Source organism: Mus caroli, unplaced genomic scaffold (genome assembly GCF_978045245.1).
Source record: "Mus caroli unplaced genomic scaffold, Mus_caroli_1 scaffold_7, whole genome shotgun sequence".
Lineage (NCBI taxonomy): Eukaryota > Metazoa > Chordata > Mammalia > Rodentia > Muridae > Mus > Mus caroli.
Window position 1 is genome coordinate 37,772,639 of NW_028227262.1, and position 27,568 is coordinate 37,800,206.

Here is a 27,568-nt window from a genome sequence, read left to right on the forward strand (position 1 = left end):
TGAATCAGAATTGTCACCAAATCATACCATGTTTTCTCACAGACCAAACACTCAGACTGCCACACAGATTGCATATTTTGTGTTAATTGAATTCTGTGCTTATAAAGAGCTAACACTGGCATGTGGAAAGTACAGTCTCATGTAATGGAAGGATTCATGTGAGTGATGATTTTACAAGGAAATTCTATATCTGAACGTCTGAACTAAGGCTAGGGAGAATCAACTGGCTATATAGCTCCTCACACCTTGGGTGATTAGAAAGACAAATAGTGGGAGCCATTGTTCTGAGAGAACATAGAAGTTGTCATTGTTAATAATGGGAAAAATGATAGACAAAAAAAATGGATCCTCTGCCTTAGAGGAAGGAAGCCAGAGGAAACTTCTGATACTGCTTTATTTTCATGCCCAGAAGGAAGTAAGGAGTCCATTTAGATACTGTTCTTGTACGGAAAAGTCCCTTGTAGGTAGGAAAGAGAGATTTATTTGAATAAAAACTCAGGTAAAAATATTGTAATGGTTAATGTAGACAGCATGAGAAGATCTAAAATATATCTCTAGAATATAAGCTAGACAGGGCTTATCAATTAGAGATTTCCTAGAATGGATCAATTGAGATGAGTGAATTCACTGTAAATGAGGATGCCGCCATTTTATGGGCTTCCAGTCTGAATAAAAGGAATACCAGGGTGCAGACCAGCATTCCTGTCTACAAGATGCAGTGTTACCAGCTACCTGAAACCCTGAAGCCATGTCTCTTTGACTCACATGGCTTTGACTTCCAAATAATGGTCTGGAATAACCCCCCTATGCTGCTGCTGTTGGATGCTTTGTCAGAAAAACAGGAAAAGAAACCAGTCAGATGGATAACCACAGACAATCGATGTGTATAATGTGTCCTAAGTGTAGGCTAAAGATGATGTGTACAACTTAGACATTGTGGCTTTGTGGTGAATTTATAAAGTCTATGAATGTATATACACATTTGTTTTATATATATATATATACACATACATACATACATACACACATACATACATACATATATTCATATATACATATACATATATATATGTATATATATATATATATATATATATATATGAATGAGGATACTGTTACAATTCTGTTTTTATTCCTTGACAGTTTTGCTTCCTATCAGCAGTGTATATGTGTATAAGCTAAACATGTGACCACAGTATCGTAATCCCATCATGAAAAGTTTGGCCACAACTTTAGAAAGATCTAAATATGGAGGGTACTCCATAGCCTCATGTTTAAATATTTCTCTATTCTGAGTGTAACTATGTACTCATTGCATGAGATATTTGGACCATGTTAAAAGGTTTAACCATTGGTATAACTGTTTGGGAAGGATTAGGACAAATGTGCTTGTTGGACAAATGTATCACTAGGGGTGGGCTTTGAGGTTTCAAAACCCAGTGATGGCCAGTTATCTTTCTTCGTGCTAGTGAATCAAATGTAAACTCATATCTACTGCTACAGCACTATAGGTGTTTGTGTGCTGCCATGTTTCCTGCTGTAATAGTCATGGACTCAGTCTTTGTATTTTTAAGCAAACCCAAATAATCTCTTTGTGTATATGTTACCATAGTTGTGATGTGTCTTTGCAGCAATAAAGGTGACTAAGGAATCTAGCAATACAAACGTCTTACAAAATGATTCTTAACAAACAACAATGTCACTGTGAAAGGCATTAAGTAAGGATGTGTAAGAAACGAATGCAGGTCACATGACTAGGAAAAGCTCAGTCATCTTTACAGCATGCTGATGGTTGTGATAGCCTGTCATAAAGCCCAAAGAAATGGATGCTTCAAAATTAAATGTCTAGCTAGTGTAGTCAAAGCAAATTACATTTACGAGAAATTGTGTTTCTCGTGTAGCAATAATAAAAAGAAAGGGCTACCACAACTGTTCTGCTTAGAGAACCAATGAAAAAATAGCTGATTGACTGGAAACAAAATCAGTTTTTTTTAACATCCCAGTATAAAGGAACAGTGAGTATTAAATTACAAATATCCATTCTGTCTGTGATATTAAAACAACATTCTATCTCTTATGCTTTCTTTCAAGATATGAGCTTATATCCCATTCAGCTGGGCAAAGTTTACCTCATTTCATAATAACCAAATGTACAAAGGTATCCTGATTTACAGGTCATTTCAGTCCAACACAAATAGTTCAAATTTTATTCATTCCCTAAAATCAGATAAGTGTCAGGGCAACACATACTTTTATTATTAATAAATCAGAAAACAGAAATCCTCTGACAATATTTAATAGTGATGACTTCTGTACTGCCCAGGGACCGATTCAAGCAGAATTGTTTTCTCTGATAGATGTCACTGCCATCAAGTAACATCTGTTTGTTAATAAGCTTCTGCCTTGGAATTGGCTTAGACAATGCAGGGATTTGGAGAACATGGTCCAGGGGTTAGAAATAGACTTCATGTCCACATTTCTGGGCTGGAGTCCCAAGTTTGTCACTGACACTTCAAGCTGCCATGGAATGGATGTGAGTTGATATGAGACCCAAACAATGTTGCACTGAGAGTGAAGATGGTGGCAAAAGGGGAGACAGAAATCCCACCAGTTTGGCATATCACAAAGATCAACTACTGCTTGCTCTTGAATTGTTTGCTCATCCACAAATTGTAGAGAAGGAATTGTGTGGTTTATGAACTACATCATGATCTATTATCCAAAATATTCCCAAAATGGATATGCTATTTTTCCATCCAACAACTATGAAAGTGTTATAAGCATGAGAGTAGGGCAAAGTGTTTATGTGTCAGTCTTACACATTGCAGAAACTCCTAACACCATAAAAGCTCATGTGGCAGGTCTCCATAAAAAATTTCAAGTCTTTTAGAATACTCAAATTCTATGCCTTGAGTACGAAGACGTACTGATTGTATAGTAATGTAAATCCCTTCCCTTGCCCCATTTTCTCTCATTATGTATTTGACATTAATATCACAACAAAATCAGTGAACTGTCAATAAACCATGTTTTGAAAAATTAAATAAAACAGTTATTTTAGTTGAACTAGTTTTGGGCTTCGACACTAAGCAGCAAAGTAAAGAAATATTGCAAATACTGGAGAATTTGAAATTACTTTTTAAACAAAATTTGATTTACAATTACTAAGAAAAAATCCAGTAATAATAATTAATTGACAATAACAAATAAATAATACAATTTTCCACACAATATTATAAATTTCAAAGCCAGATGGAAAAACTAAAATTTTGACTGTTTGTATAGTGCATATGCCTCAGTATAGGGGAACGCCAGGGCCAAGAATTGGGAGTGGGTGGGTAGGGGAGTGGGTAGGGGAGGCTATGGGAGACTTTTGGGATAGCACTAGAAATGTAAATGAAGAAAATACCTAATAAAAAGAAATTATAATAGAGGCATATAATAGTTATTATAATAGATAATATTTACCAATAAATTGGTAAATGTCTTTAAGTAAAATTTCCTAATGATACTCTGAAAACTTGTATTTTTCTTCTAGTGTCATTATATCTATTTAAGGAAGTCCTGGCATTTTAACAAGCTGTATAGAACACAAGCTTCCTACTTATACTTCAACTTTGTTATTTAACGTATGCATTCACATTGGTGTTACTGGAAAATATCTGATTATACTTTGAACTTATAGTTTAACTCTTATCACCCTACCAACTCTTTGACCTTTATGAAACCAGATATAGGCCTTCTGTAAGCAAATCATGGACAAATACATGGACATATAAATTCTTATGCCCATCCACACTCTACTTTCAACCTTCTCTTTCTCTTATTACATATATGATTTTATGTGCATGTAAATTCTTTTACTCACAAGTGAGAGAAAGTATGTTCTCTTGATCTGACTGACTTAACTCACTCAGCATGATGGTCAGCAGTCAGCCCCAGTTTTCCTCAAAAGATATAACTTCAGTCTTACTAGCTGAAAATGTTCCATTGTATTTATAAAACATATAAATGGATTGTGGATTTGGATTATGTTTCTTATTCTGAATATTCATAGGTTTTACAAGGCTAAAGACATTCTTGAATTAACACCTTCTGCCTAAGTCTGGCAATAAGCAGGTGACTATTACTAAAACATTCTGGCACTTGCTGATATTTTCTCACCTGTGTCACTCTTGTTAATTGTGGTATATTTCTCTATATTTATTTAGTTTTAGTTGCTTTCAGCCAATAACCTTTTCCTGATTGCGATGGCAACACTAGTGAAATGGAAAAGGAAGGGGATGGCCTGGTGAAACAATTGGACTTTAAAGATGGAAACCAGACCCAGACTGAATGATGGTACTAAACAGAAAGTAGAGATGCCCTGCAGGATAGATGGCTTAGGACATAATTAATGATTTTTCAAAACAAAATCTATGTGAAATCTGGATATTGATGATCCTTTTATTACTCCAGGTCTCCCGAACTTCAGAAAGCTACTTTCAGTGGTCAGTAGATTTTGACCAGCACTAATGTAAGGAATGAGCTATTCTGAGAATATCATTGACATACTTTCTATAAGGATAAGGAAGCCATGTCATATGGTGAGTCTGAGATGACTTGAGCACAGAACCAAAGTTAGACTAGAGCCTTAGGAATTTTATCCCTACGGTTCTAAAAGCATCCTAAAATCTTTGTGCAAGACAAAAAGATTTGAGCAAAATTTTCTCATACAATGGAGTTCTTTCTTAGAAAACCTGAAACATCTCGGTCTAGCTCTTTAATTACAACTTCTTCTTCTACACACAGCAACCCTCCTATATCTTCAAGTGATGCACACTCTCACTTCCTTCATCTATCCCTTCAAATACTTAAATATTTCATATTTCTGTCTTTAGCTCAATATGTTCCAGAGTATCGATCAATTTGTGGAGGAATAACAATGAGAAAGAGAAAGAATATAGGAAAAGGATAAAAAAAAATAGTACAGGAGGGGAGAGAGGCTGTTTAGATGGCTCAGCAGGTAAGTGCAACTACTGCTTTTGCAGGCTAGGTTCCCACAGTACACATCACAGCAGTTGGCTCACAACAGCTAGTAACTCCACCTACAGGAATCTGCTACATGCTTCTGGACTCTGTGGGCACTGGACTCACTCATGTACAAGTACACATATATACATATAGTTTAAAATTTAAAAAAGAAAGGAAGAAAATAATTTATATCATGGTAAATTAGAAATAATATAATGTGAAGTAGATTTATACAAACATCAACAGCAATCACAAAGCTCTCTGAAATCACTACTTCTCTCATGTTTAGAAGGAACTTCATTGAGTCTATCATGAACTCTGTTAACTTTCCCTATCCCATTCTTTATAAACTTACCCTATCCAATCTTCACCCACATTCAAGGGCCTTTTTCAAAGTCACTGATGATCTTCAGGTCACAAAATATTATGTTCCATTCTTGTACTTGCGAAAGTTTGACCTTCAGCTCATCATTCCTGACTCCTAAGAACACTATTTCTTTGGATTCTGTTTAGATCATGTTGCTGGATCTGTCACCAATTCTAGACTTTGAAAAATTTTTGTTGGCTATGTCCCTGAGCATCCTCCAGGCTGAAGTGATCCCATGCCATTTCCTAAAATTATATAGCACTGACATACTGACAGATCTCAAATTCTGATCTCCATTGCCGAGACGATGCTACTATATTTTTATGCCCAACTGCCTGTACAGTAATGGCATCTGGATAGGATTCAGACATGCCAAGATTTACATATTTTTAATATGCATAGAGCTTAGATTTCAACTTAGCTACATCTGGTCCTCAATTACCCTCTTAACCCTTAGGAAAGAGTAATGAATATGCTGTCTGCTGATGCTTGGAGTTAGAAGGAAGAACAATGAAGAAGATGGTAGGAAAACTGATTAATGAGCATTAAATATTTACTCACCTCCTGGGGAGCAATTCCTGACTTCTAGAAAACTAAAATGAAGCTTGATCAATTTTTCTTTATATTTAATCCTATTAATTTGGATGTGGGGAGAATAACAATAATGAATTTAGAGTCATCTTTTCTGCTGTCTCTACATTATATTTTTAGCCTTAAAAATACAAAATCTAAAAGCAATCTTAAACCAGATGACATTGCTGAGAAAATATATTTCATCAACAGTTCAGTGTTTTCTTCTTTCTTATGTTAACATATAATCCTTATAATCAAGGAGAAAATATTCACTTTTGATCTCCCTACTCAACAGAATCAACTTCTTCCTAATTGTATGGTTCAAAGCACTTACCTTTCTATTTCATTCTTCATCTTTCTCACACTCATATTTAAAAAGAATCTATGAAAGTCTGCTTTGTGTATTGAAATATAAATCAAGTTCTTTAGTCTATGAGCAGAATTAGTTTAAGATTCAATTTAGAAACACACTTACACTAGGTCTGGCTTTAACAAGCACTGACAAGAAGAAAATCATGTTTCAGTCTTCTAAAAGCTGGGATTACAGACTTGATCTACCATACCCAGAAATTCATAGATTTGGAGTATTAACATTTTGCTTTGTGAAAAAATGCATATTTAGTAACTAATATTTCCATTGGCTTTTACAAGTTCTTGATAGCAACCAAACCGAAAAAGACACACAATGATATCTGCTTTACCACTATTGCTGATTTTAATACCTAAATGACTAAACTGAAGGCCATACATTTCTTTGTATCAAAACAGTGACTAGATTACATATTTTGCCTCACATATATGAATCAGTGACGTGACCATGAGACTGAGCTAGAGGGGAGGAAACATTAGAAGAATATTACCAAGGCAAAAGGTTTTCAGGCCATTGAGCTTGGGAAGGGGTTGTTCTATTCAGAGGATACTGCTTGGGTAAAAGCCCGGGGAAAGCAACATACGGTATGAGGAAATTATCATTTTTGGGAAAATCTGGGGCAAAACCAAATAACTAAATGGTCAAAAAAAAAAAAAAAAAGGGAAGATAGAATGTGAGATGTTTAAAGCAGGGCTGGACTCTCAGACATTCCTACATTTGTCTACATGATTAAGTAATCTGGATGCAGAGACCCACAGCTAGACACAAGACGTTATTCTGAGAAGGGAGCAAGGGAGGGAGGAGGGAGGAAGACACAGAGAGAAGAAGAAGAGGAGGAAGAGAGGGAGGAGGAGGAGGAGGAGAGGAAGAGAGAGAGAGAGAGAGAGAGAGAGAGAGAGAGAGAGAGAGAGAGAGAGAGAGAGAGAATGAATTGGAGGTCCTAATCTGGTCCTTCGCTGTGGAGACTGGTCCTTCGCCGTGGAGATCAGGGAAATCCATGGAAGAGCTGGGTTGAAGATTGCGATAAGTAGAGGGAATGTGAAGCACCAGGAAAACAAGGCCCATTGAATCAACTACGCGGGGCTCCCATGGCTCCCATGGGCTCTCATGGGCTCACATGGGCTCACATGGGCTCACATGGGCTCACATGGGCTCACAGAGACTCAAATGTTAATGGGTATATGTCAAGGGTGTTAGCCTGGTGTTTCTGTGGAACTGCTGACAGTGAAATCTGGTGTATCCCTGACTCTTTTTCATGTTCTTTCCCTACTATTGTGTTGTCATGCCTAGCCTTGAGATAAGGGATTTTGCTTTGTCTTATTGGACCTTGTTTTACCTGTTTGGTTGTCATGTGTTGGATATCTGGAAGAAAAAGAGGGGCAATGGGTCTGAGAGAGAATTGGGGGAGGTGGAGGGAGTTGGGATGAGGAAATGGAGGGGAAACTGGTCAGGATGTATTGTATGAGAGAAGAATCTATTTGCAATTAAAAAACAAAAACAAACAAACAAACACCTTCTGCCTGTCATAGAGGATCTATATTTCCAGTCTTCATGGTGATTCAAATCATGGACAATGAAGTACTATGTTAAACCATCACCTTTTCCACCATTAGTGTTTCTTCAAACAACTATTAATGACAAGCTCTACAAATCCAGTTCTGCTACAACCCCTCTTCCTTTCATGGTCTTTGTTCAGTGATACCACCGTGAGGAAACTTTCATTCCTATCCCAGCATGTCATGCACTTCTGTCATTTTTATTTCTCAACTAGTCTCACTTCTCCTTGTTTCCACAAAGAACATTTGTCTTTGTGATAACATGGAAAATCAGGAATAATTCTTATTTCTATATTTCACAGAAAAACAATTTTAAGTTCATGATAAAGAATCTGTCGATGGAGGACAACTGGGGTAAGCTCCAGCATAAGAACGCAAGACTGTAAAACAAAAAAATAAATAGCATAACCTTCTTGCAAACTGTTAAAAGAATGAAAACCAATCTTATCACATAAAAATGCATTTCTTACCTTCCAGGCTTCTGGTGCAATCTGCACCCCTCCCCCAACCTCCTATTTCCTGAGGTTGCCTGTTTATATTCTTTCTGCTGGCCCTCAGGTCTTCAGTCCTTTTCACTCACCTAGTACCAGATCAGGTCCCCCTCTACCGCCCACTGCCCCCCCCCACCATCATCAACTTTCTCTCCCAAGTCTCTCCCTCCTCCCCAAGTGTGATTGCTTTCTTCTCTTTCCCAGGTGGGACTGAGGTACCTCACTTGGGCACTTCAGCTAATTGAGCCTTTTTAATTCTGTGGACTGTATCTTGGGTATTCTGTATGGCCAGGACTCATAGGGAGGGACTTTTGATGAAATGCCCAACTTATGGAGCCCACCTCTAGTAGGACATCAAAACATCAAGTAAGGGATGGGGTTGCCATCCCACAGTCACACTTCTGACCAATAATTACTTCTGTCTGAAAGAATTGCAGGGATGGAAATGGAGAAAAACCTAAGGAAAAGGAGGTCCAGCAACAGGCTCAAAGTGTGATCCAACTCAAGGGGATGTTCCAAGGCCATTACTGAGGCAATAGAATGCTCACAAAATAGGATCTATCATGACTGCCCTCAAGACCCACAAGCAGCTGAAAAAGTCAGATGCGGTTATTTGCACCCAACCAACAGACAGAAGCAGCTGGCCCCTGTTGTTGAATTATGGAAGGCTGAAAGAAGCTGAGAAGAGCAATACTGTGGGAGGACCAGCAGTCTTAATTAATCTGGACCCCCAAGATCTAGATCTTTCATACACTGCTACACCAAACCGACAGCATATACCAGCTGATCTGATGCCCCCAACACACATATAGTAGAGGACTTCTAGGTCTGTGTTCATTCAGAGATGATACACCTAACCCTCAAGAGACTGGGGACTGCAGGGAGTTAAGAAGTCAGATAGGGTGGGTGGTGGGGGCACCCACATGCATACAGGGTGTATTGGGAGGGACGGGGGATGGAATATGGAATGTAAAAAATGAATTACAAATAAAATTAAATTTTAAAAATGCCTTTCTTGCTTCTCATATTTGTTTACTGTGGAACTTTTCAGTACTGATGGCAACACACCCTCATATTTCTGTGCACCTGAAGTCATGTGATGTGGTAGAGCTAATGAGATCATTTGATTGAAATAACCGTCTTCATGAATATAGTCATGGATGTAATGCTGGGAAAATCACATTTATCATCTACGTAGTAAGTTGGTGGTTTATGAAATCATCTATTAACACTTGAGATAAAATAATTTCTTTTGAAACAGTGGATAAAGGAAAAGAAAGAAAAAAACAACTTTTATTCTTAAAATTTCTCATAGCCAATAGCACTTATGTATTTTTAAGTCTTCTTCTCCAGGTATGCATTGGAATGACAGAGAAAGATCTATCATGTTTTGTTCCACAGATCCATCCTTTCCTTTCTGTCATTTGTCTTTACTAATCATAATCCAATACTTACCTTGAATTATTCATTAGTTCAAAAGAATGACTTTAGAGAATGGTCAGTCATCTCAAACTCCATTGGCCAAGGTGCAAGCACACAAGCATCATTAGCATGCTTTCTCAAAAGAAGTTGAGTTTAGAATACAAAATTGAAGGACTGAATGGAGCTGGGTGGAATTTGTTCCTCATGCAGCCCTTCCTGTGTTGCTGTCTGGATTCACAAAAGCAGATTCTTACCACTTCAGTAAAATTGAACCTTAAAACTTTCCAATGATTCCTGGAGTTGCCCCATATTGTTTCTGAGAATTCCTTTCTTTTATACTTTTTTTTTGCTGGATTGTGAAATCTGTATATATTATCTGCATTATTTATGAAGTTAAAACATTTTGAACTATTGAAATAGTCAATGAAGCCTTAATAAAAATAAAAAATAGAAGAAAGGTATCATGAGGACTGTAGAAATTGCTCAGTAGATGAAGTACTTGATATTTAAGCATGAAGATGTGAATTTTAACTCCCAAGACCAATTGTAAGCCAAAAATAGAAGTGTACATTGTTCAATAAGAGTCACCCCTTATAGGGATATGGAAGACACAACCAGAAGTGATCTTACAAGCCTACAGGTCAGCTACTCTGATGTACACAGGTGTGAACAACAAAGTGATGGCAAGGACTGATATTGGATATTGCAGATAGAAGTATCTTAGCATAATAGTGCATTGCCATAATACATGGAACCTAGTCTGCCCTTCTAGGGCCTGATAAGCTTATGATGGAAAGGTGTGTCATTATTTCCCTGAGAACTAGCTTGCACCTGTTACACTTAGGTGGTCAGCTGCAAGGTTGAGGCTGCTTCTTTGTACACACTGAGCTGTAAGGAAGTTTTTATGTTTTCCTATAATAGATATGGGAATGTGTTTTCTATTAAAAGAGAGTGGACACAAGCCAAGTAGCAAATAATGATCACCAGTCAAGAGCTAGTCAAACTCAGCCTCAGATGGCTCAGTAGAAGCATCCTGGCTATTGATCCAGTTGCTACCCACAGCAATTTATCTAATGTGAATGCAGTAACCTAAGGTTGAGTGAATTTGTACAGAGGAAATAAGCTCAATACAAACGTTACCTACACTGTATGTGGAGAGGGACATTATTTTTTAAAACAACATGAAGAATGCAGTTTGGAAAATACTGAAATCTAAAGAAAATTGGCAAATATATTTATTACCAGGGCCTCATTTCCTAGTTACACTCTGACAATGGCCCTTCCATTTATGTTCTTAACTTATAATTCAATTTAACCATAGTGAGCTTTCCTATTTTACCACCAATAACAACCTCCCATCAGCAACTTCTATTCACCTTCTATTCACAACAGATTTTATCTAGAAACAAATACTTCAGGGCTAAGTGTAGAGTTTATAGGTACAGTAACTCCATAGCATGCACAAGGATCTGGGTTTAAACTTTAAACATATATAATTATCGATTCTTGAACTTGATTGGGTAAAATACAACAGATGAACACAAATTTTATTAGCTAACATAATTGACCTCCGGTTTTTGTCTCCTGTTTAGATTTAGTTATGCTTACTTTATTTAAAACACAATGAATATAAATACCATTGTGTGCTCAGTTGTATATCAATCCTTTACCACTCAAAGTTTGGGAAACATCAAGGAAGAAAGAATAGAAAGAATATAAGATTAGGTGGATGGAGAAGGAGAGCTGAGATATTCAGACTTCAGGACAGGATATGGTTACTTCGAAGATCAACTCAATGTAACTGTGATTACTTGCAGATCAAGCCAGTCAAAACTCAACATAGCAGGAGAGACCCTGGATGTGGGAAGAGGAAGGCTTCTTTGAAGACACCAGGAATAAGGGAATTTCAGTGTATATGGTGAGAATTTCTCCTGCCTTTCAGCCCCACATTTTCCAAACTTTAATAAATGGAGACAAACCTGTTTCATTCTTTCAACATTTTTCCTTCTGTTTATGGATCCCACTCTTTCTCTTAAGTGCTTATATATTTCAGAGACTTTAGGCAAAACCTTGCATTTAATTGCAGAGCCACTGAGAGGGCCTTTACTGGAACATTCTTCCTCAGTGAATTACCTGTAAAGCAGGGTGGGATTTTCCCCATTTCTCATTAGCACACTGTGAATATTTCCATATATATAATCTATTTATGTTCTTGTAACTGCTTTTGAAATTAAAAGAATTCCTTAAGACAAAAAAATGTTGCAGAATATATATGGGTGGATTCCTTATGACTCTAAGCCCACCAGAGGAGTTATCACAGTTAATAACTGCTCAAGGAGGCAAAGTCACTCTTCTTTAGAACTTGGAGGCTGTTGGATTGCTTATACTGCATGGATGGCCACACATGAATACTGAAAGGTCTATCTGTGAGTTACTGATAGAAATTAAGAAAAAAAGAGACCTTTTGGCAGAAGACATACAGGCTGAGTGGGGGCATCAGGGGATGGTGGACAGAGATAGTTGTAGATAAATCTGACCAAGAAACATTACACAGATGCATAACACTTTTCAAAGAATAGAAAGTTGTCCTTTTTCATTCCTATTTTATTCCTTTTCTAATTTTTCTTTCTGCTAAATAGAGATGAAAGAAAATAAAAAGGTGTGGAGTTGCATGGTGAGGAAGTGGTGAAGGTTTTGGAGGACATTAGAGAAGAAACCATAAATAGAATATATTGAATGAAAAATATTTCCAATAAATTTTAAATTAAAATAATTGTACTAAAATATAAAAACATACATTGAGACCCTAGAGCAGTATTCCATGTATAACTTGACTGTACTCTCTATAACTGACCACCATCTAGTTGTTATATGAAATACTCGTTGACAAATGCTGAGCACAGGACTTCAGGAGAACAGCATCCAGGTTTCTCCTATGGAACTAGGCATTAGTACATACATCCAAAGTTGCTATTTTGCAATGCTAGAAATAATATCTAAAGCTTCACACATTCTAGATAAGTTTAAGAGCTGAACTCCACCCTGTCTTTGATTTTAAAATTTTACATCTAGAAAGGTCACAGACATTTTATAGAAAGAACATTTTAATAACTCTCCTCTTGCTTTTGTGCCTAATACATATCTCATTTGCTGCAAGATAAGAGTTTTATGATGATGACAGTGACTTCAGTATTTTTCTCTTATATGTAAATGGCCATCCTGTAATGTATACTCAAGCTTTTCAGGGTCATAGGACCATCTTAATACCATGGAACAAAGACTATAATGCTATCTCAAGAGGATCTATGGAAATTGTGTTTCAATTAATGCTAACTTTAAATTGCTATTGTAATGGAAAGTACTATCCGATAGTGATTGAACTTAAGGGCGAGATATTTAATTCATTCAACTAAGAGAGAAATGAACACTGGCAGTAAGGGGCCATAGAGCATGGAGGGAAATTGAAGCAAGCTACAGTGGTGTGTGTCCAGTAAAGCCTCTGTTGGAGTCTTGACTGCACTTAACTCTCTTGAGAGTGCAAAGACATCCCACATGGGGCTTTGTAGAATTTTCCACAAACTCCAAAGAATTCCATTGCCAAAACTGAAAACAAATGGATAAACAAACAAACAAACAAACGTTCCTTATTGTAGACCTCAAAAAACCTGACTTATATGCATTAAGTTGTTGAAATACAAAATAAATTAAGAAGCCAATGAAGCCAGCAAACAGATATGTTGTAAGCAATCAACTGTTGTTGAACACTTCTTTGACTGGGCTGCCAATACAATAGAATTGGCCAGTTGGTTAATTCCACTGCCCATTTCTTGTGTCTGTTTTAATGGCTACTGCATTTGCTGTGAAGGACAGTTCAGACCCCCCTCATCACATTTATCTGTTGCAGTTGAATATCACTCTTGTAGCTTCTGGCAGCAGCAACTAAAACAACAATCTGCCATAGGCTCTGACCACCAAGCCTTGATCACAACAAGGAAGTTGCTTGAAAATCAGTCGTCCCTAGTAAGCTCTGCTCTCTCTCAATCTGAACGATGGTAAGTGCCATTGTAGCTAATTCACTTTCTGGATAAGATACTTAGGTCTAAACCAAGTGGAGGACATTTTGCTTGTCCTGTACTTCTCAAATGATACTAGACATTTAAGTAATTCTTAGAACTCTGAAGCTTTTAGCTGCACAATCTGGTTATCAGTACAAGGTGTTCTACAAGCTTATAAAGAAGTTTATAAAGAAACTGCTATTCTAACACACTCTTTTCTTTGCCGATATGCATCTCCTGCTAAATGCATCTATTCTGTCAAGACTTCTGAAATTCAGGACTGGGACTCTCTCACAATTAATTTTTTGTAAATGTGAGAATAAGGACTTTTGGATTTGAGGATTTATTATAGAGAGAAGAGTAAACGTCTTTTTGTATATTTATTGGTTTCAAAGTTACAACAGGATAGCCTTTTTCTCAGAAAGTTAACACAGGGATCCCCCTCCCTTCTCAGCTGACCAAGACATTCAATGCTCAGCAGAGCTCTCCATATTTGAATCTCTATTTCTCTATTTAAAACCAAGGGCGCTTTTCCCCATTATGTTTTTCTCTCCATATAAAACCCACATATTCTTCCCTTTCTTTGCTTACACATCAGGAGGTCATCAGAGGCAAGTAAGCAGCAAAGCAAGGCTTTCCACTAACATCTGATCTTTTCAATTCCCTACCCCTGGCCCAAGAGGTGCTGTGAAGAGGGTGGGGAGGGGGAGGGGGGTGCTAGATATGTGTCTTCACTGCCTCTTTCTTTTGTGTCAGAGTAGCAGTCTGTCATCAACTATTTCAAGACCCTGTGCCAATAGGGGCAGTCCAAATGTTTTGATGAGCTCATCCTTAGCAATTAGAATGATTTATATCTGGGTATTTTCTGAAACCAGAGACATGAGATTTCTCAGGAAATCCTGATGCCTTCACAATTCAGAGGACTTACATGCTGGTTCCCAATGAGTGACATAAGGAGTTAGAGCCAGAAAGTGAAGCTTAGGCATCAAATGTCTGTTTCTTTTCAGAAATGGTAGGACTTAGAATTACATTCATTATGGGTCTTAGAGTTTTCAAAACACTGATTTTTTCCCTTATAGAGCTGAACATTTCAAACAATGCTAACAGTCTTTGGGATTCAGCCATGCTTCTTTCTTCCTAGAATGCCCTGCATTGATTTCCTTTGGACAACATTGTCTGATCAGTTTCTATTGTCATTTTGGGATTAGTTAAACATCTACCTTCTCCCAGAGAACTCAGTTGGAAATCTCTCAGTTTCTTTTCAGTACTTTCCTTCTTCATATGTGTTTTTTAAAAGTCAAGTTTTTCTGGTGTGTCATGAATGTAATTTTGAAACAGTGCTTATAAATAAAGGTATTCTGATGTATACTGTGTGATCATAAGACATGGGGTTTTCACCAAACCCAGACACTATTGCATATGCCAGAAATATTTTGCTGACAGGATCCTGACATAGCTCTCTCTTGTGAGGCTATGCCAATGCCTGGCAAATACAGAAGTGGATGTTCACAGTCATCTATTGGATGAAACACAGGGCCCCTATTGAAGGACCTAGAAAAAGAACCTAAGGAGCTAAAGGAGTCTGCAACCCTATAAGAGAAACAACAATATGAACTAACCAGTATCCCCCAGAGCTGTGTTTCTAGTTGCATATGTAGCAGAGGATGGCCTAGTTGGCCATCAATCGGAGGAGAGGCCCTTGGTATTGCAAAGATCATATGCCACAGAACAGGGGATGCCAGGGTCAGGAAGCAGGAGTGGGTGAGTTGGGGAGCAGGGAGGGGGGAGGGTATAGGGGGCTTTGGGGATAGAATTAGAAATGTAAATGAAGAAAATATCTAATAAAAATACCTTAATTTAAAAAAAAAAAAAAAGACATGGGGTTTAGTTTCCAGATCCTGTGTGGTCTTCTTAGAAATTCAATTTGTGAGAAGAGAATGAAGGTCATATTAGCAAATCAAAACTAGAAACAGGTTCATTGCACCAATTAGAACCTTGTGAAAATACTGGTATTGTTAACATGTTAAAAGTAGATTTCCCAAAAGATTTGTCAGTGGATAAAAGTGCTTTGGATGCAACCTGGCTACCTCAGTCGGGTCCTTAGTGTGGTGGAAGAAGAGAAATGATTGCTAAAAATTGCCTTCTGCCCTCACACATGCACACGCGCATGCATGCTTGCACACACACACACACACACACACACACACCAATCAAACAAAAATAAATAACAATATACACAATAATAATATAAAATATTTAAAAATCCTATTCTGTGTTGGGCACAATTCCATATAAATAATATTGTAAGTCAGATTCAATATGCCATCTTCTAAAATCTTCATTTTTAATGAGAGAGGAAAGCTAGGGAAATGGAAATGTAGAAAGGTATGAAATTCCGTGACAGAGGTACACTCGGGATGTTAAGAACCCAGAAGAGAGACAGCCCTTCATTACCTGTGTTAATGAAGGTTGAAGACAAACAAAATATGAACATGCCTAAATTAAGCAGAGAAATTATTTAAATGATGTTGGACAATTCATTGGGCCACTGGGGAGGTTAGAGAAGCAAAATCAGAATATTAGTAGACTCAGAGAGAAGCCAGGCTGCCAAAATCAAAGCCCCAAATAAATAAAACAAAGCCACATCAGCAGGCTGGCTTGGTGATATTGTAGGCTCTGTTGGAACAGGAAACCTGAGGTTGTATGAATGGAGCCAGCTTATGCTGGATTCAGCATCTACTGGTACAAATGGATATCACTGCTCTGGCCAATGCTGGTGGCAATAAAATGGGCTTTCTACTCTTCTTCGTAGCTGTATCCTTGAAGCTTAATTCATATAGTGTGGTTATGCATGGCTCACAGAGAATCAAGTAATGTGAGTCTAGGAACATGAATATTGGGCACTGTTATCCTTACCATAATATGCAGGAAGATCCCTTCTGAAAACTTTGACAAGGAATCATTTGTCATTATTATATCCATGTAGATAAAAAAGGTTGGGTTGATATTACATCATTATCTACAACATGATCCTTAGGCTGAGAAGATGGCTCTTCATGTAAGAGTGTATGCTGTTCAAGACTGAAAATGTAAGTTCAAATTCCCTACACCCACATAAAAAAAGAAGGATACAGAAGTATATCTCTTGTATTTTTGATTGTGAGCTTAGTCTTTATCAGCTGAACCATCTCTACAGCCCATGGATGCCTATATCTCCATCTAGAATTTGTTTGCTCTTATTGTTTCTTTTCTACAATGGTGTATGTCAAAAAGGTTATAATATTTTCAATATTTAAAAAGATTACTTCTCTTGTGAGGTATTTAATGGTTCTATGTTAAATGTAGATATTAGGTCAGGCATTGTGGTGTATATATGCAATCTCAGCACCCAAGGGACCCTTGTGAGGTTGAGACTAGTCTTATCTACATAAGGTTGTTCCAGGCCAGCTACATAGTAAGATTCTGTCTAAATACAACAAAAAATGAGGATTTTATATATTTAAAGATGTAAAGACATACAACCATGACTTTTGTAACATTCTTCCACTGTAATAATTGGTTTCCAATGGGGATGTCAAGATGGACAAAGCAGAGCAAACAAATCTAGGTATAAATTTGGGAGAACTTAGACAAAAGTGTGGGTTTGTAAGGAATGCCTTTGTTTTTTCCCTGAAAGAGAAGATAAGGAAGGATAATTCTTCCTTCTCTTCTTAGTAAAACTTAGTAACTGCTGACTTCATGCCCTCTACACACTAGGACTTAAGCTAGATGTCAGGCACACAGGTTTGACTTTGCCCTGATCATCAGAAATACAACCAGCAACCAGAGTGCATGATCCAGGAAGCACTACGCGGGCAGTGCTATAAATTGCATAATGAAGAGAGGGAGAGAAGGGGGAAGCTCTGTTTGGAAAGCACTTTCTATACAAGCACTAGGACCTGAGTTGTATTCTCAGGATCTAAGTAAAAAGTGAACATGGTGGCAAGGGCTTGCAATTCTAACACTGAAGGGGGAGAAGACACAAGAGGAAGCCACAGCCCATTACCTAGTCTGCCCCTCTGATCAGAAAAACTTCAGTTCCTAGTGAAAAAAAAAACAAACAAAAACATATCTCAAAGCAATGTGGATTGCTCCCCAAGAACAATACACACACACAGAACCCCCCACACACACACCCAACACACCCACACCCACACACCTACACACACACTTAGATGAGCTACCCACTACAGAGACATAAATCAGTGTATAAAAAAGCCATTCCACATTCCCAAGGTCTAAATTTTTGAAGACTAAGCAGCTGATAAGTTCAGTCTCTAGGTCTTCACTTATGACATCAAGAAGAGCATTACAGAGAATACACAGAATGTAAAAAGAGTCAAAGAAGATTTAGAATTTAACTAAATAGGAATACTTCATATTTGCTAATTATACTTAAAGCATTTCTCCTCATTTCTGTCCTCTCAACAATCATCCCCTTGTCTTCTCCTTCTATGCTATCATAGCATTAACTTTGGTTTTCACTGAGGAAATTGAGTCTTCAAATCCAACCTCAGCCATTTAGTTTACCACATTGGCTTGGATTTTCTTTTTTCTTTTTCTTTTTCTTTTTCTTTCTCTTTTTTTTTTAACCATAATGTGAATGAATTTTATCTCATTCTCTGAATATTAGGCAAAAACAAACAAACAAACAAACAAAAAGAAACCCAAAAAACAAAACAGCTTTTGTTGACACCGCATGAGTACCACTACAGGGCCATTTTACACAAATGTGACAATTTTGGAGAAATGTCATCAAAATGAGAAAATCATGTTAAAGTTCTTCTTTAGTCTCAGCATGATGTAGTGTCTATACTTATATAAGTCTTCCAGAACCATGCCTGAGAGAAAGTTGTTGCTATTTATTTTGACAGTAACTCCAGTTACTATCTGTAACTCCAGTCTCCAGAGACCTGATACCCTCTTCTAGCCTCCTAGGGCACCAGTCGCATATATGTTTTGCATACATATATGCTGGCAAAACCACTATATACATATAAACTAAATATATAAACAACCAAACAAAAAAATAGTAACTTAAGGGAACCAGTTTAAATGTGTGCGTGTGTGTGTGTGTGTGTGTGTGTGTGTGTGTGTGTGTGTGTGTGTGTTTGGTCTCCAATGAAATATCTTCATTTGTTTTATGAAGGACTGATGCTGGGGAGCGCAACCTTGCTTTGCCACTGTTAGAACTGGAGAATGTGTCCCTGCTAGAGTACCCTCTGATTTAGGATTAAGAATCCCTTCAGTTTTGAGGTCAAGTATTCTAAAATGGAAAATGTATTTATAAAGAAGAATGATAATCTTCAGAACCAAACTGTTTAAAAGCAATGGAAGTTAGTTCTTCTAGATTGAAGCCAGTACATTTAAAATGTAATCAATCCATCACACCCATTCACACATGTATACATGTGTGTCTTTGTGTGTGTGTAAGTGTATGACTCTAGATAATTTATTTTTCTCTTTCTTATATAGTAAAAATGTAGTAAGAGAAATAACTCTACTGTTAACATTACTTGCAGTTATGACTGAAATCAGACTATTCCAGGCAGTTTCAAAACTTTAAATTCTAATAATAAATATTTATAGGGAATCAAATTGGTACACTAATAATTAGGTGTTTCTAGGTATTAACTGCTTCCCAATACAGCATCTCATTCATTATACAACCATGATGAAGCAGGCTTTATGAATCTCATTCTCTCTATATTAAAACTGATGATTGAAATAGTGGATTATGAATCAAATGTTTACAATATAGCACACTTCATTTGTACACGTATGTGTCTTATGTCCTTTTACAAATAATGTCTTAGAGTCAGGAGATGAAAAATAAAATGAATATTTGATGATAGTCTAGAAACTTTCTCCAAATTTCCTAACAAGTGTGCTTGCCAGAATTAGTCTTCAAAATAAAAATATGTGCCAGTTTCATGTAATCATAGTGCTAAGGTAGAGAGAGAAATCTCTGATGAGATATGAATAACTAGATGCTAGACTCTCAGGGACTGCCAAGTTTTAGGTTAAGCAAAAGACTTTTCCTTAATAAATAAAGTGCAGTGCAATCCAGAAAGACACCCATTGTAAACATTGAGGACACACACTCACAAAGACCGAGAGAGAGAGAGAGAGAGAAAGATGAATAGCTAACCCCCAAATGTGTGCTTACATATGCAATTGCACATATGTGTATGCATACCATACCAAAGTGAATGCATATACACACAAAGAAATAGAAAGCACTCCTAGGAAAGAAATGATAGTTAACGTCATTTCCCTTAATTCACAGTGGATGCACGTACTCCACACTTTATAAACAGTAAATTCTCCCTCTATCTCTGCCTTTTTCCTCCTTGTTGATCAGAGAAGAAGGGTATCCATGAAGCACATAAGCGTTCTTACAGTTATTAATTACACAGGTGACACAGCACAGGTGCCTTATACCCATTATCTGAATGCTATAATCGGTAGAACTAATCATGGACATGTCACCTGAATCCCCCATGTTTTGCAGCAGCAGGTAGCTATTTTTTAATTCTCCTCCCCTGGGAGCATGGTCTCAGGTTAAAAGATTTCATTTTAAATGACTGTTCCTGACAAGGCCTTGTTTCCGAGCTAAGCATCTCAATATGTGGTTAGCTAAATGCATAATCTTTAACATGCATACGATATTACAAAGGTCACTCCTTTTTGCATTACATAACAAACTCTAATGTCATATCTTGTAGATTTAACCAAAGATACCAGGAATAGCAACCATATAATTTTCTCACTGAAACCTGTCTACAGAACATTCATCTTGATTCTAAAGCAAGAAAAGCTTACTTTTCCTAAATATTCAACATAAGGGTTACCATAAAATTGCTGAGATTTTATGAGAGATTGATAGCATTTTCTCTGCTTTATCCAATATCCAATACAAAGTTCAGTGTTAAATTTGGGATTTTTTTGTAGCAATTAAATATTTCAAGATGGTGGCTAGGTTTTATTTCTGAGCAATTCATTTACATGTAATTTCTCTTTACCTTGCATAATTTACTTATTTTCAGCCAGAGATTTCGCACATTTATTTATGTCAACTAAAGGTTGATTGAAGCAAGATTGGAAGAGACAGAGAAAGGAATAAAACAATCACAATTACAATGACTCTCTTTGGGGAGTCATGAATCCTGGTGCTAATGAGTTCTATATATTACAGCCAGCCATAAGGACAAAGTCAAAATTTCCTGACAGATCAGAAGTTTTCTAACTGAATTATACTGGACATTTTCCTTCTTAGAACCACAGCAGTTAGAGCTACAGCAGTGAAAGAGAGACACATGTTCTCTAGTAATAATCTTGGGGATTTGATCAGAGCTAAAAAACACCAGGCAAAGACAACACAACAATGGGAGGTTTGCATATCTGCCTCAACCTGGAAACAATATTTAAGGTGACATCTGATGGTGATTTATAAATGTCAGCCAGGGATGCTTATAAACAGGAGTATCTATCTCAATCAGCTGGCAAAGGTAAGAAAGACAAAGGCCAGTGACCCTTAAAATCACACCATGTGCTAATATTGTTGTGAATTTAAAAAAAAAAAAATATGAGATTCTCCTAACTCTTCCCTAGGAATCCCTGACTTCAGTCCAAATGTGGGTGTAAGTATCTACATCTGTTTCAATCACCTCTTAGAGGGCAGCCATGTTAGGCTCCTCTCTGCAAGCACAACATAGCATCAGTAATAGTGTCAGGAATTATGAGCAAAAAAATAAAATTGTTTGGTGACCTCATTCCTCCACTTAGGGGCCCTTTCTATCTACTGGAGGTGAGCTGAAAGGGATGCTAATCCCAGTGGAACACAAACAGTGTCAACTAACCCAGATGCCTGGGAGCTCACAGAGACTAAGCCACCAACAAAATAGAATACAAAGGCTGGTCTGAGGCTCTCCAGCACATATGTAGCTGAGGACTGCCTTGTCTGGCTTCACTGGGAGAAGATGAACCTAATTCTTTAGAGATTTGATGCCCCAGGGAACGGAGATGCCATGGTGGGGTGGTAGGGGAATACCCTCTCAAAGGTGAAATGGAGGGAGGGTGGGGTGAAGAACTCTGGGATGGGGGATTAGGGGAGGGCAAAAAATAAAGCATGTAATGATTAAAAAATAAAATTAAATTTATAAAAATGAGATTCTCAAAAAAAGCTTCTGTTCACAGTCATGGGCAGGTCTATCAGCCACATCCATTGGGTATGTCTATAGTGAAGGTTGATGTTCAAAGCCCTGTCACCATGATAAATGGCACCTTTCCTCATGAAATGGACCTTCTGCTCTTTGGTTTTGTTGTTGATTCACTACATCAGTCAGTGACCATTTTGGTTGAATGAAATTCTTATAAATAAAATAGACTGTTTTACCTTAGCATAATAACTTTATAGGAACAGGCAGGATGTGGACAAGTAGAATTCTAGCATTTAAAAGGCAGAGATAGGGAGATCAAAAGTTCATCCTTAGCTACGTAGTGATTTCAATGATAATCTGGGCTATATAAGACCCTGTCAAAGGGGGTGGGTGGGTGAGAAGAAAGAAAAACACAACATAAAACAACCACGAAAGAATTCCCAAATTCATTATATGTGTTTATGATACAAGACAGCTGGCCAACTACGAAAGCCCTTTCTTACAAATTTGAGCTGAATAAATAAACTTAAAGAAATCTGTTCTAAATAAGTTCTTCTAAATAGTATTGACTCTTGAAAGGAATCACAGGTTTCAGCTCTATGTGCATACATACATGCTACCTTGCGCAGTGTCATTTGTTGGGGCTGAGTCATTCAGAAGCATCAGAGGCTCTTACAAAATCTGGGTGGTTGTGAATTGTAGCATGATTATTCTGTTTTTTATGGCTAATGTCCACTTGTAAGTGAGTAGATGCCATATGTGCCTTTTGGGGTCTGGGAAATCTCACTCGGGATGATATTTTCTTCTTTTTTTTAAAATATATTTTATTACGTATTTTCCTCAATTACATTTCCAATGCTATCCCAAAAGTCCCCCATACCCTCCCCCTCCCCCCTGTCCCCCATTTCCCTACCCACCCGTTCCCATTTTTTTTTTCTTGGCCCTGGCGTTCCCCTGTACTGGGGCATATAAAGTTTGCAAGTCCAATAGGCCTCTCTTTCCAGTGATGGCCAACTAGGCCATCTTTTGATACATATGCAGCTAGAGTCAAGAGCTCCGGGGTACTGGTTAGTTCATAATGTTGTACCACCTATAGGGTTGCAGGTCCCTTTAGCTCCTTGGATACTTTCTCCAGCTCCTCCACTGGGGGCCCTGTGATCCATCCACTAGCTGACTGTGAGCATCCACTTCTGTGTTTGCTAGGCCCCGGCATAGTCTCACAAGAGACAGCTATATCAGGGTCCTTTCAGCAAAATCTTGCTAGTGTATGCAATGGTGTCAGCGTTTGGAAGCTGATTATGGGATGGATCCCTGGGTATGGCAGTCTCTAGATGGTCCATCCTTTCGTCACAGCTCCAATCTTTGTTTCTGTAACTCCTTCCATGGATGTTTTGTTCCCAATTCTAAGAAGGGGTACAGTGACCCCACTTTGGTCTTCATTCTTCTTGAGTTTCATGTGCTTAGCAGATTGTATTATATATCTTGGGTATCCTAAGTTTTGGGCTAATATCCACTTATCAGTGAGTACATATTGTGTGAGTTCCTTTGTGATTGGGTTACCTCACTCAGGATGATGCCCTCCAGGTCCATCCATTTGCCTAGGAATGATATTTTCAAGTTCTACCTGTTTGCCTGCAACTTGCTTGCTTTATTTTTAATAGTTAAGTAGTATTCCATTGTATATATGTACTGCATGTTCTTTAGTACATTGTATAAATGCACTTCATCCACTTATTGGTTGAGGGACACATAGGTTGTTCCAAAAATCTGGCTATTATAAATAAAGCAGCTATGAGCATAGTTGAGCAAGTGTCCTTGTGGTACAGTGGAACATATTTTGAGCATATGCCCAGGAGTTGTATAGCTGGATCTTGACATAGAGCTATTCATACTACAATCCACAGACTCAAGAAACTAAGTAATAAGCAGCACCCAAGGGAAGATGCTTGAATTGCACTCAGAAGGAGAAATAAAATAAAAATCAGGAGGGTGGGAACTGGGGGGGTGAGGTAGTGGGAAGGGAAATGGGTAGAGATCAGATGGGCAGGGCAAGAGGGCTGAGGAAAGAAAGTAAATTGGTGAGATGAACATCTCTGAGACAGGCTTAAGACTTGGGATTGGGAGGCTCTGGAATATCTGGAATATCTATAGCAGTGACCTGTGGCTAAGGAACCTGAAGTGGCCACCTCCTATAGCCAAGCAGGACTTTCATTCAAGAGAGTCGGATATCAACCTACTCACAAAAACGTATACCCCCAATATTTCTGCTCTACAAGATAGGCAGGGAAAAAGATGAAGCAGAGATGGAGAGGATGGACAGCCAATGACTGTTCAACTTGACACCCATCGTATGGGAGAGAGACAATCCCTGACAATATTAATGATATTCTGCTATTCTTGCATACAGGAGCTTAACCGTCTTCTGTAAGGCTTCTTCCAGAAGCACATAGAAACAGATACAGACATCCACAGGCAAATACTAGGCTGAGCTCGGGAAGTCATATGGAAGAGTGGAAGGTAGGATTGGGGGGAGCCAGAGGGCTTAAGGACCCCACAAGAATATCTACAGAGTCAGATCATTTGTACCCATTGGATACTGAAAAGATAATGAACCAACACCAAATAACATGTAGACCCTGAACATAGGCCCCCTACACATATGTAGCAGATGTGCAGCATAATCTCCAAGTGGAGTTGGGGGCTGACTATGATACTGCCTTGGATCCCTTTCCCCTAGCTGCACCCCATTGTCTGGCCTCAGTGACAGAAAGGAGAAAGGGGTCTGTGAACAGGATGTAAAGTGAACAAATAAATAAATCAAGGAAAAACAAAACAAACAAACAAAAACAAAATCACGGTGGACCTGTAGTGATGTTCATATAATTCTAAACAGTCCTCCCCACTTAGGTGAGGTACCGAGAGGTAACACATTATGGATGGACAAAGGCAGTTGCAGTTTCTCCATATCTATGATCCAATTAATGTTCTGTTCTATATCTCTTAGGCAGAAGCTAGGTACCCATTGTAGTGTTTATTCTATTTATCTCTTTGTACCACGGGCTGGTAGTTTCAAACCTTCAAAAATGTCTCCCAAAATGACATGTTGTAGATGAAAACCTAAAAATACTGTCAGAGGACATAGAGAATTTGAGATCAAGGTTATAGTGGTGATTATGTTTACTATTCACTTAACATTTTATCAAGAAAACTCTGCATGGCACAGGTTTTTTGTTTTTGTTATGTTTGTTTGATTAAGAAGGTAATATTGAAAATACAATCACTTCCTACCTGCTTCTTTGGAAATTTGTGTGAAGGACTCCACACCTTTCTCTCCATAGCTTCCTTCAGATGCAAGAGTAGATACATAATTCCATCCCAATGCCTTTACAATGTCTACCATAGCCTGGGCTTGGAAGGAATCAGGTGGGACCACTCGAGAGAAGAAGTCATAGCGACGGTCATCACTGAGTTCAGGAGCCGTGGATGCATAACTAATCTGAGGGATCTGAAATGACAAGAAAACACCATGTGAGAGCACACCAGGAGCGTGGGGAAAAGTCCCACGTAGGATTAGCCACTCAAAAGACAGGGCTGGAGCAGCACACAGGGGATGGAATTTCTGCCCAGTGATTTCCCTACAAATACATAGCACCTACATCCACACAGAAAGGCATTTTCTTTTGTGTCATCTTCTTCTATTATCTCTCTTTAAGAAATAAGAATGGGTATAGCAGGGGAAGGTTATGGTAAACATCAGGACTATATAAGTGTGGAGGCTTCATAACTAGTCCAGGAAATGTCGTAACTGATATAAAATCAATGCAGCCTAACTGCCTTGTATCTAGAAACCAGAGTAGTCAACAGAGGTTATGGTTCCTCAGGGACATCAGGAGTTGTTAGCAGAGAGACCTGAGGACCTTCAAGGACACATCAAAGTGATTTCCTTGTAGTGATTCATTTGCCAATGGACACCTTGATATAAGGGTGCTTTGTAGCACACTTAACCTAGAGAAGGGTGGTTCCCAGTATTAGCCTTCTCAACCTGTGGGTCATGACCTTCTGCTGGGTCACATATCAGATATTCTGGATATCACATATTTGCATTATAATTCATAAGGCTAGCAAAGCTGTAATTATGAAATAGCAAGAAAATACTTTTATGGCTGGAGGTCACCATAACAGGAGGAAATGTACTAAAGGGCCACAGCATTAGGAAGGTTGAGAATCACTGCTTCAGAGGTTCTTACACTTTGCAAAGTCTTCTTCAATGCTGCACACATTTTCTTTAGGTGCTGGAAGACAGCTTTCAGTCCTGTTGTGTGCAGTGCACAAGTACTAAACATTCCCTTATTTCCTCATTAGCATATGTTACTCTTATCTGAGATTAGTATATTTCATTGTATTAAGGAGCTCTAGAGCTTATACCTATGAGGACCAAACTAGGGAACCATGGAGGAAGTTAAATATCAAATTACTCCTCTTCTCTTTCCTGGTGTGGATTGAATGTCTTGGAATTACTTGAAATTTAGCTATGTGGATGATTCAGAAGAATTGATACTGAGATAAATGAAGTTGAGAATCTGTAACATATATATTATGTTACATGTATGATACACACACACACACACACACACACACACACACACACACACACTCACACTCAAACACTCTAAGGAAACTACAAATCCACTACTGATTACAAGCATGGCTTGGAACCTGACATCCAGATCCCTGAGTTAGTTAACCTCTACAGTGTACTTCACCCAACTATTTCTCTGATTTCTGGACAGTAGTATTTTCTAGAAATAACCTATGATTTTAGTATAAGTAGTTATGTTCAGTAATAAGAAAGTTACAAGATTTTGTTTGAAAATTTCTTTATCATGTTATTTTCTCAAATATAATCCTTGATTTTTGTGCAAATTGAACCAATACTCCATCTATTTTGGCACAAACATGACAAAGCCAAATTCACTTGGATTTTCAAAGACCAGAAAATTCTATTTGATTTGATTGTTGCTGGTTTTCCGTCTTATTTTTCTTCTGTTGAAGCATAGTCATTACTGTTATATAGATCAGCACCACAGCAACCTTTCAAATTATACATTAGCCTCATACAGCCAGAAAGAAGTCAGATGTTCTCTGCTTCCCTACCCATGCTGCAGGTGTGCACCTTAGCCATTGGCAAGAAGACTCTCTGACCCAAATTCAAAGCACACACCAGTTTTAGGAAACCTCAGAGTCTTCTGTTGAGGTCTTCACCTGAATAATTGAATAACAGGGCTTTCAAGAGGTACTAGGGGTAAAGTGGAATAAAGTTGGAGTACCAAGTACTGGCTTTAGAGCTTGAGTCATTTGTTAATTAGTACCTGTACCTCAATGATTTAGTTGCACCAACTGCTTTCACAAGGCAGAAATGTGCATTGTTCAACATGATACCAGGACAGAGTGAGCATTTCATTTCCTCAGGAATAATTATGAAAATACAGAGTAATATATCTCCCTAATTAAAGCAATCTA

The 27,568-nt window shown here is 37.9% G+C and overlaps 1 protein-coding gene across 2 annotated transcripts in view; it reads right to left on the reverse strand.

The window, feature by feature from the left end:
- Grm7 (glutamate metabotropic receptor 7) overlaps positions 1–27,568 on the reverse strand; it is an 891,604-nt gene that overhangs the window by 579,785 nt on the left and 284,251 nt on the right. For both annotated transcript variants that reach the window (XM_021164769.3, XM_021164768.3), the window contains exon 2: positions 25,337–25,553. In XM_021164769.3, the coding sequence (XP_021020428.1) occupies positions 25,337–25,553 (217 nt within the window). The remainder of the gene's footprint in view (positions 1–25,336; positions 25,554–27,568) is intronic.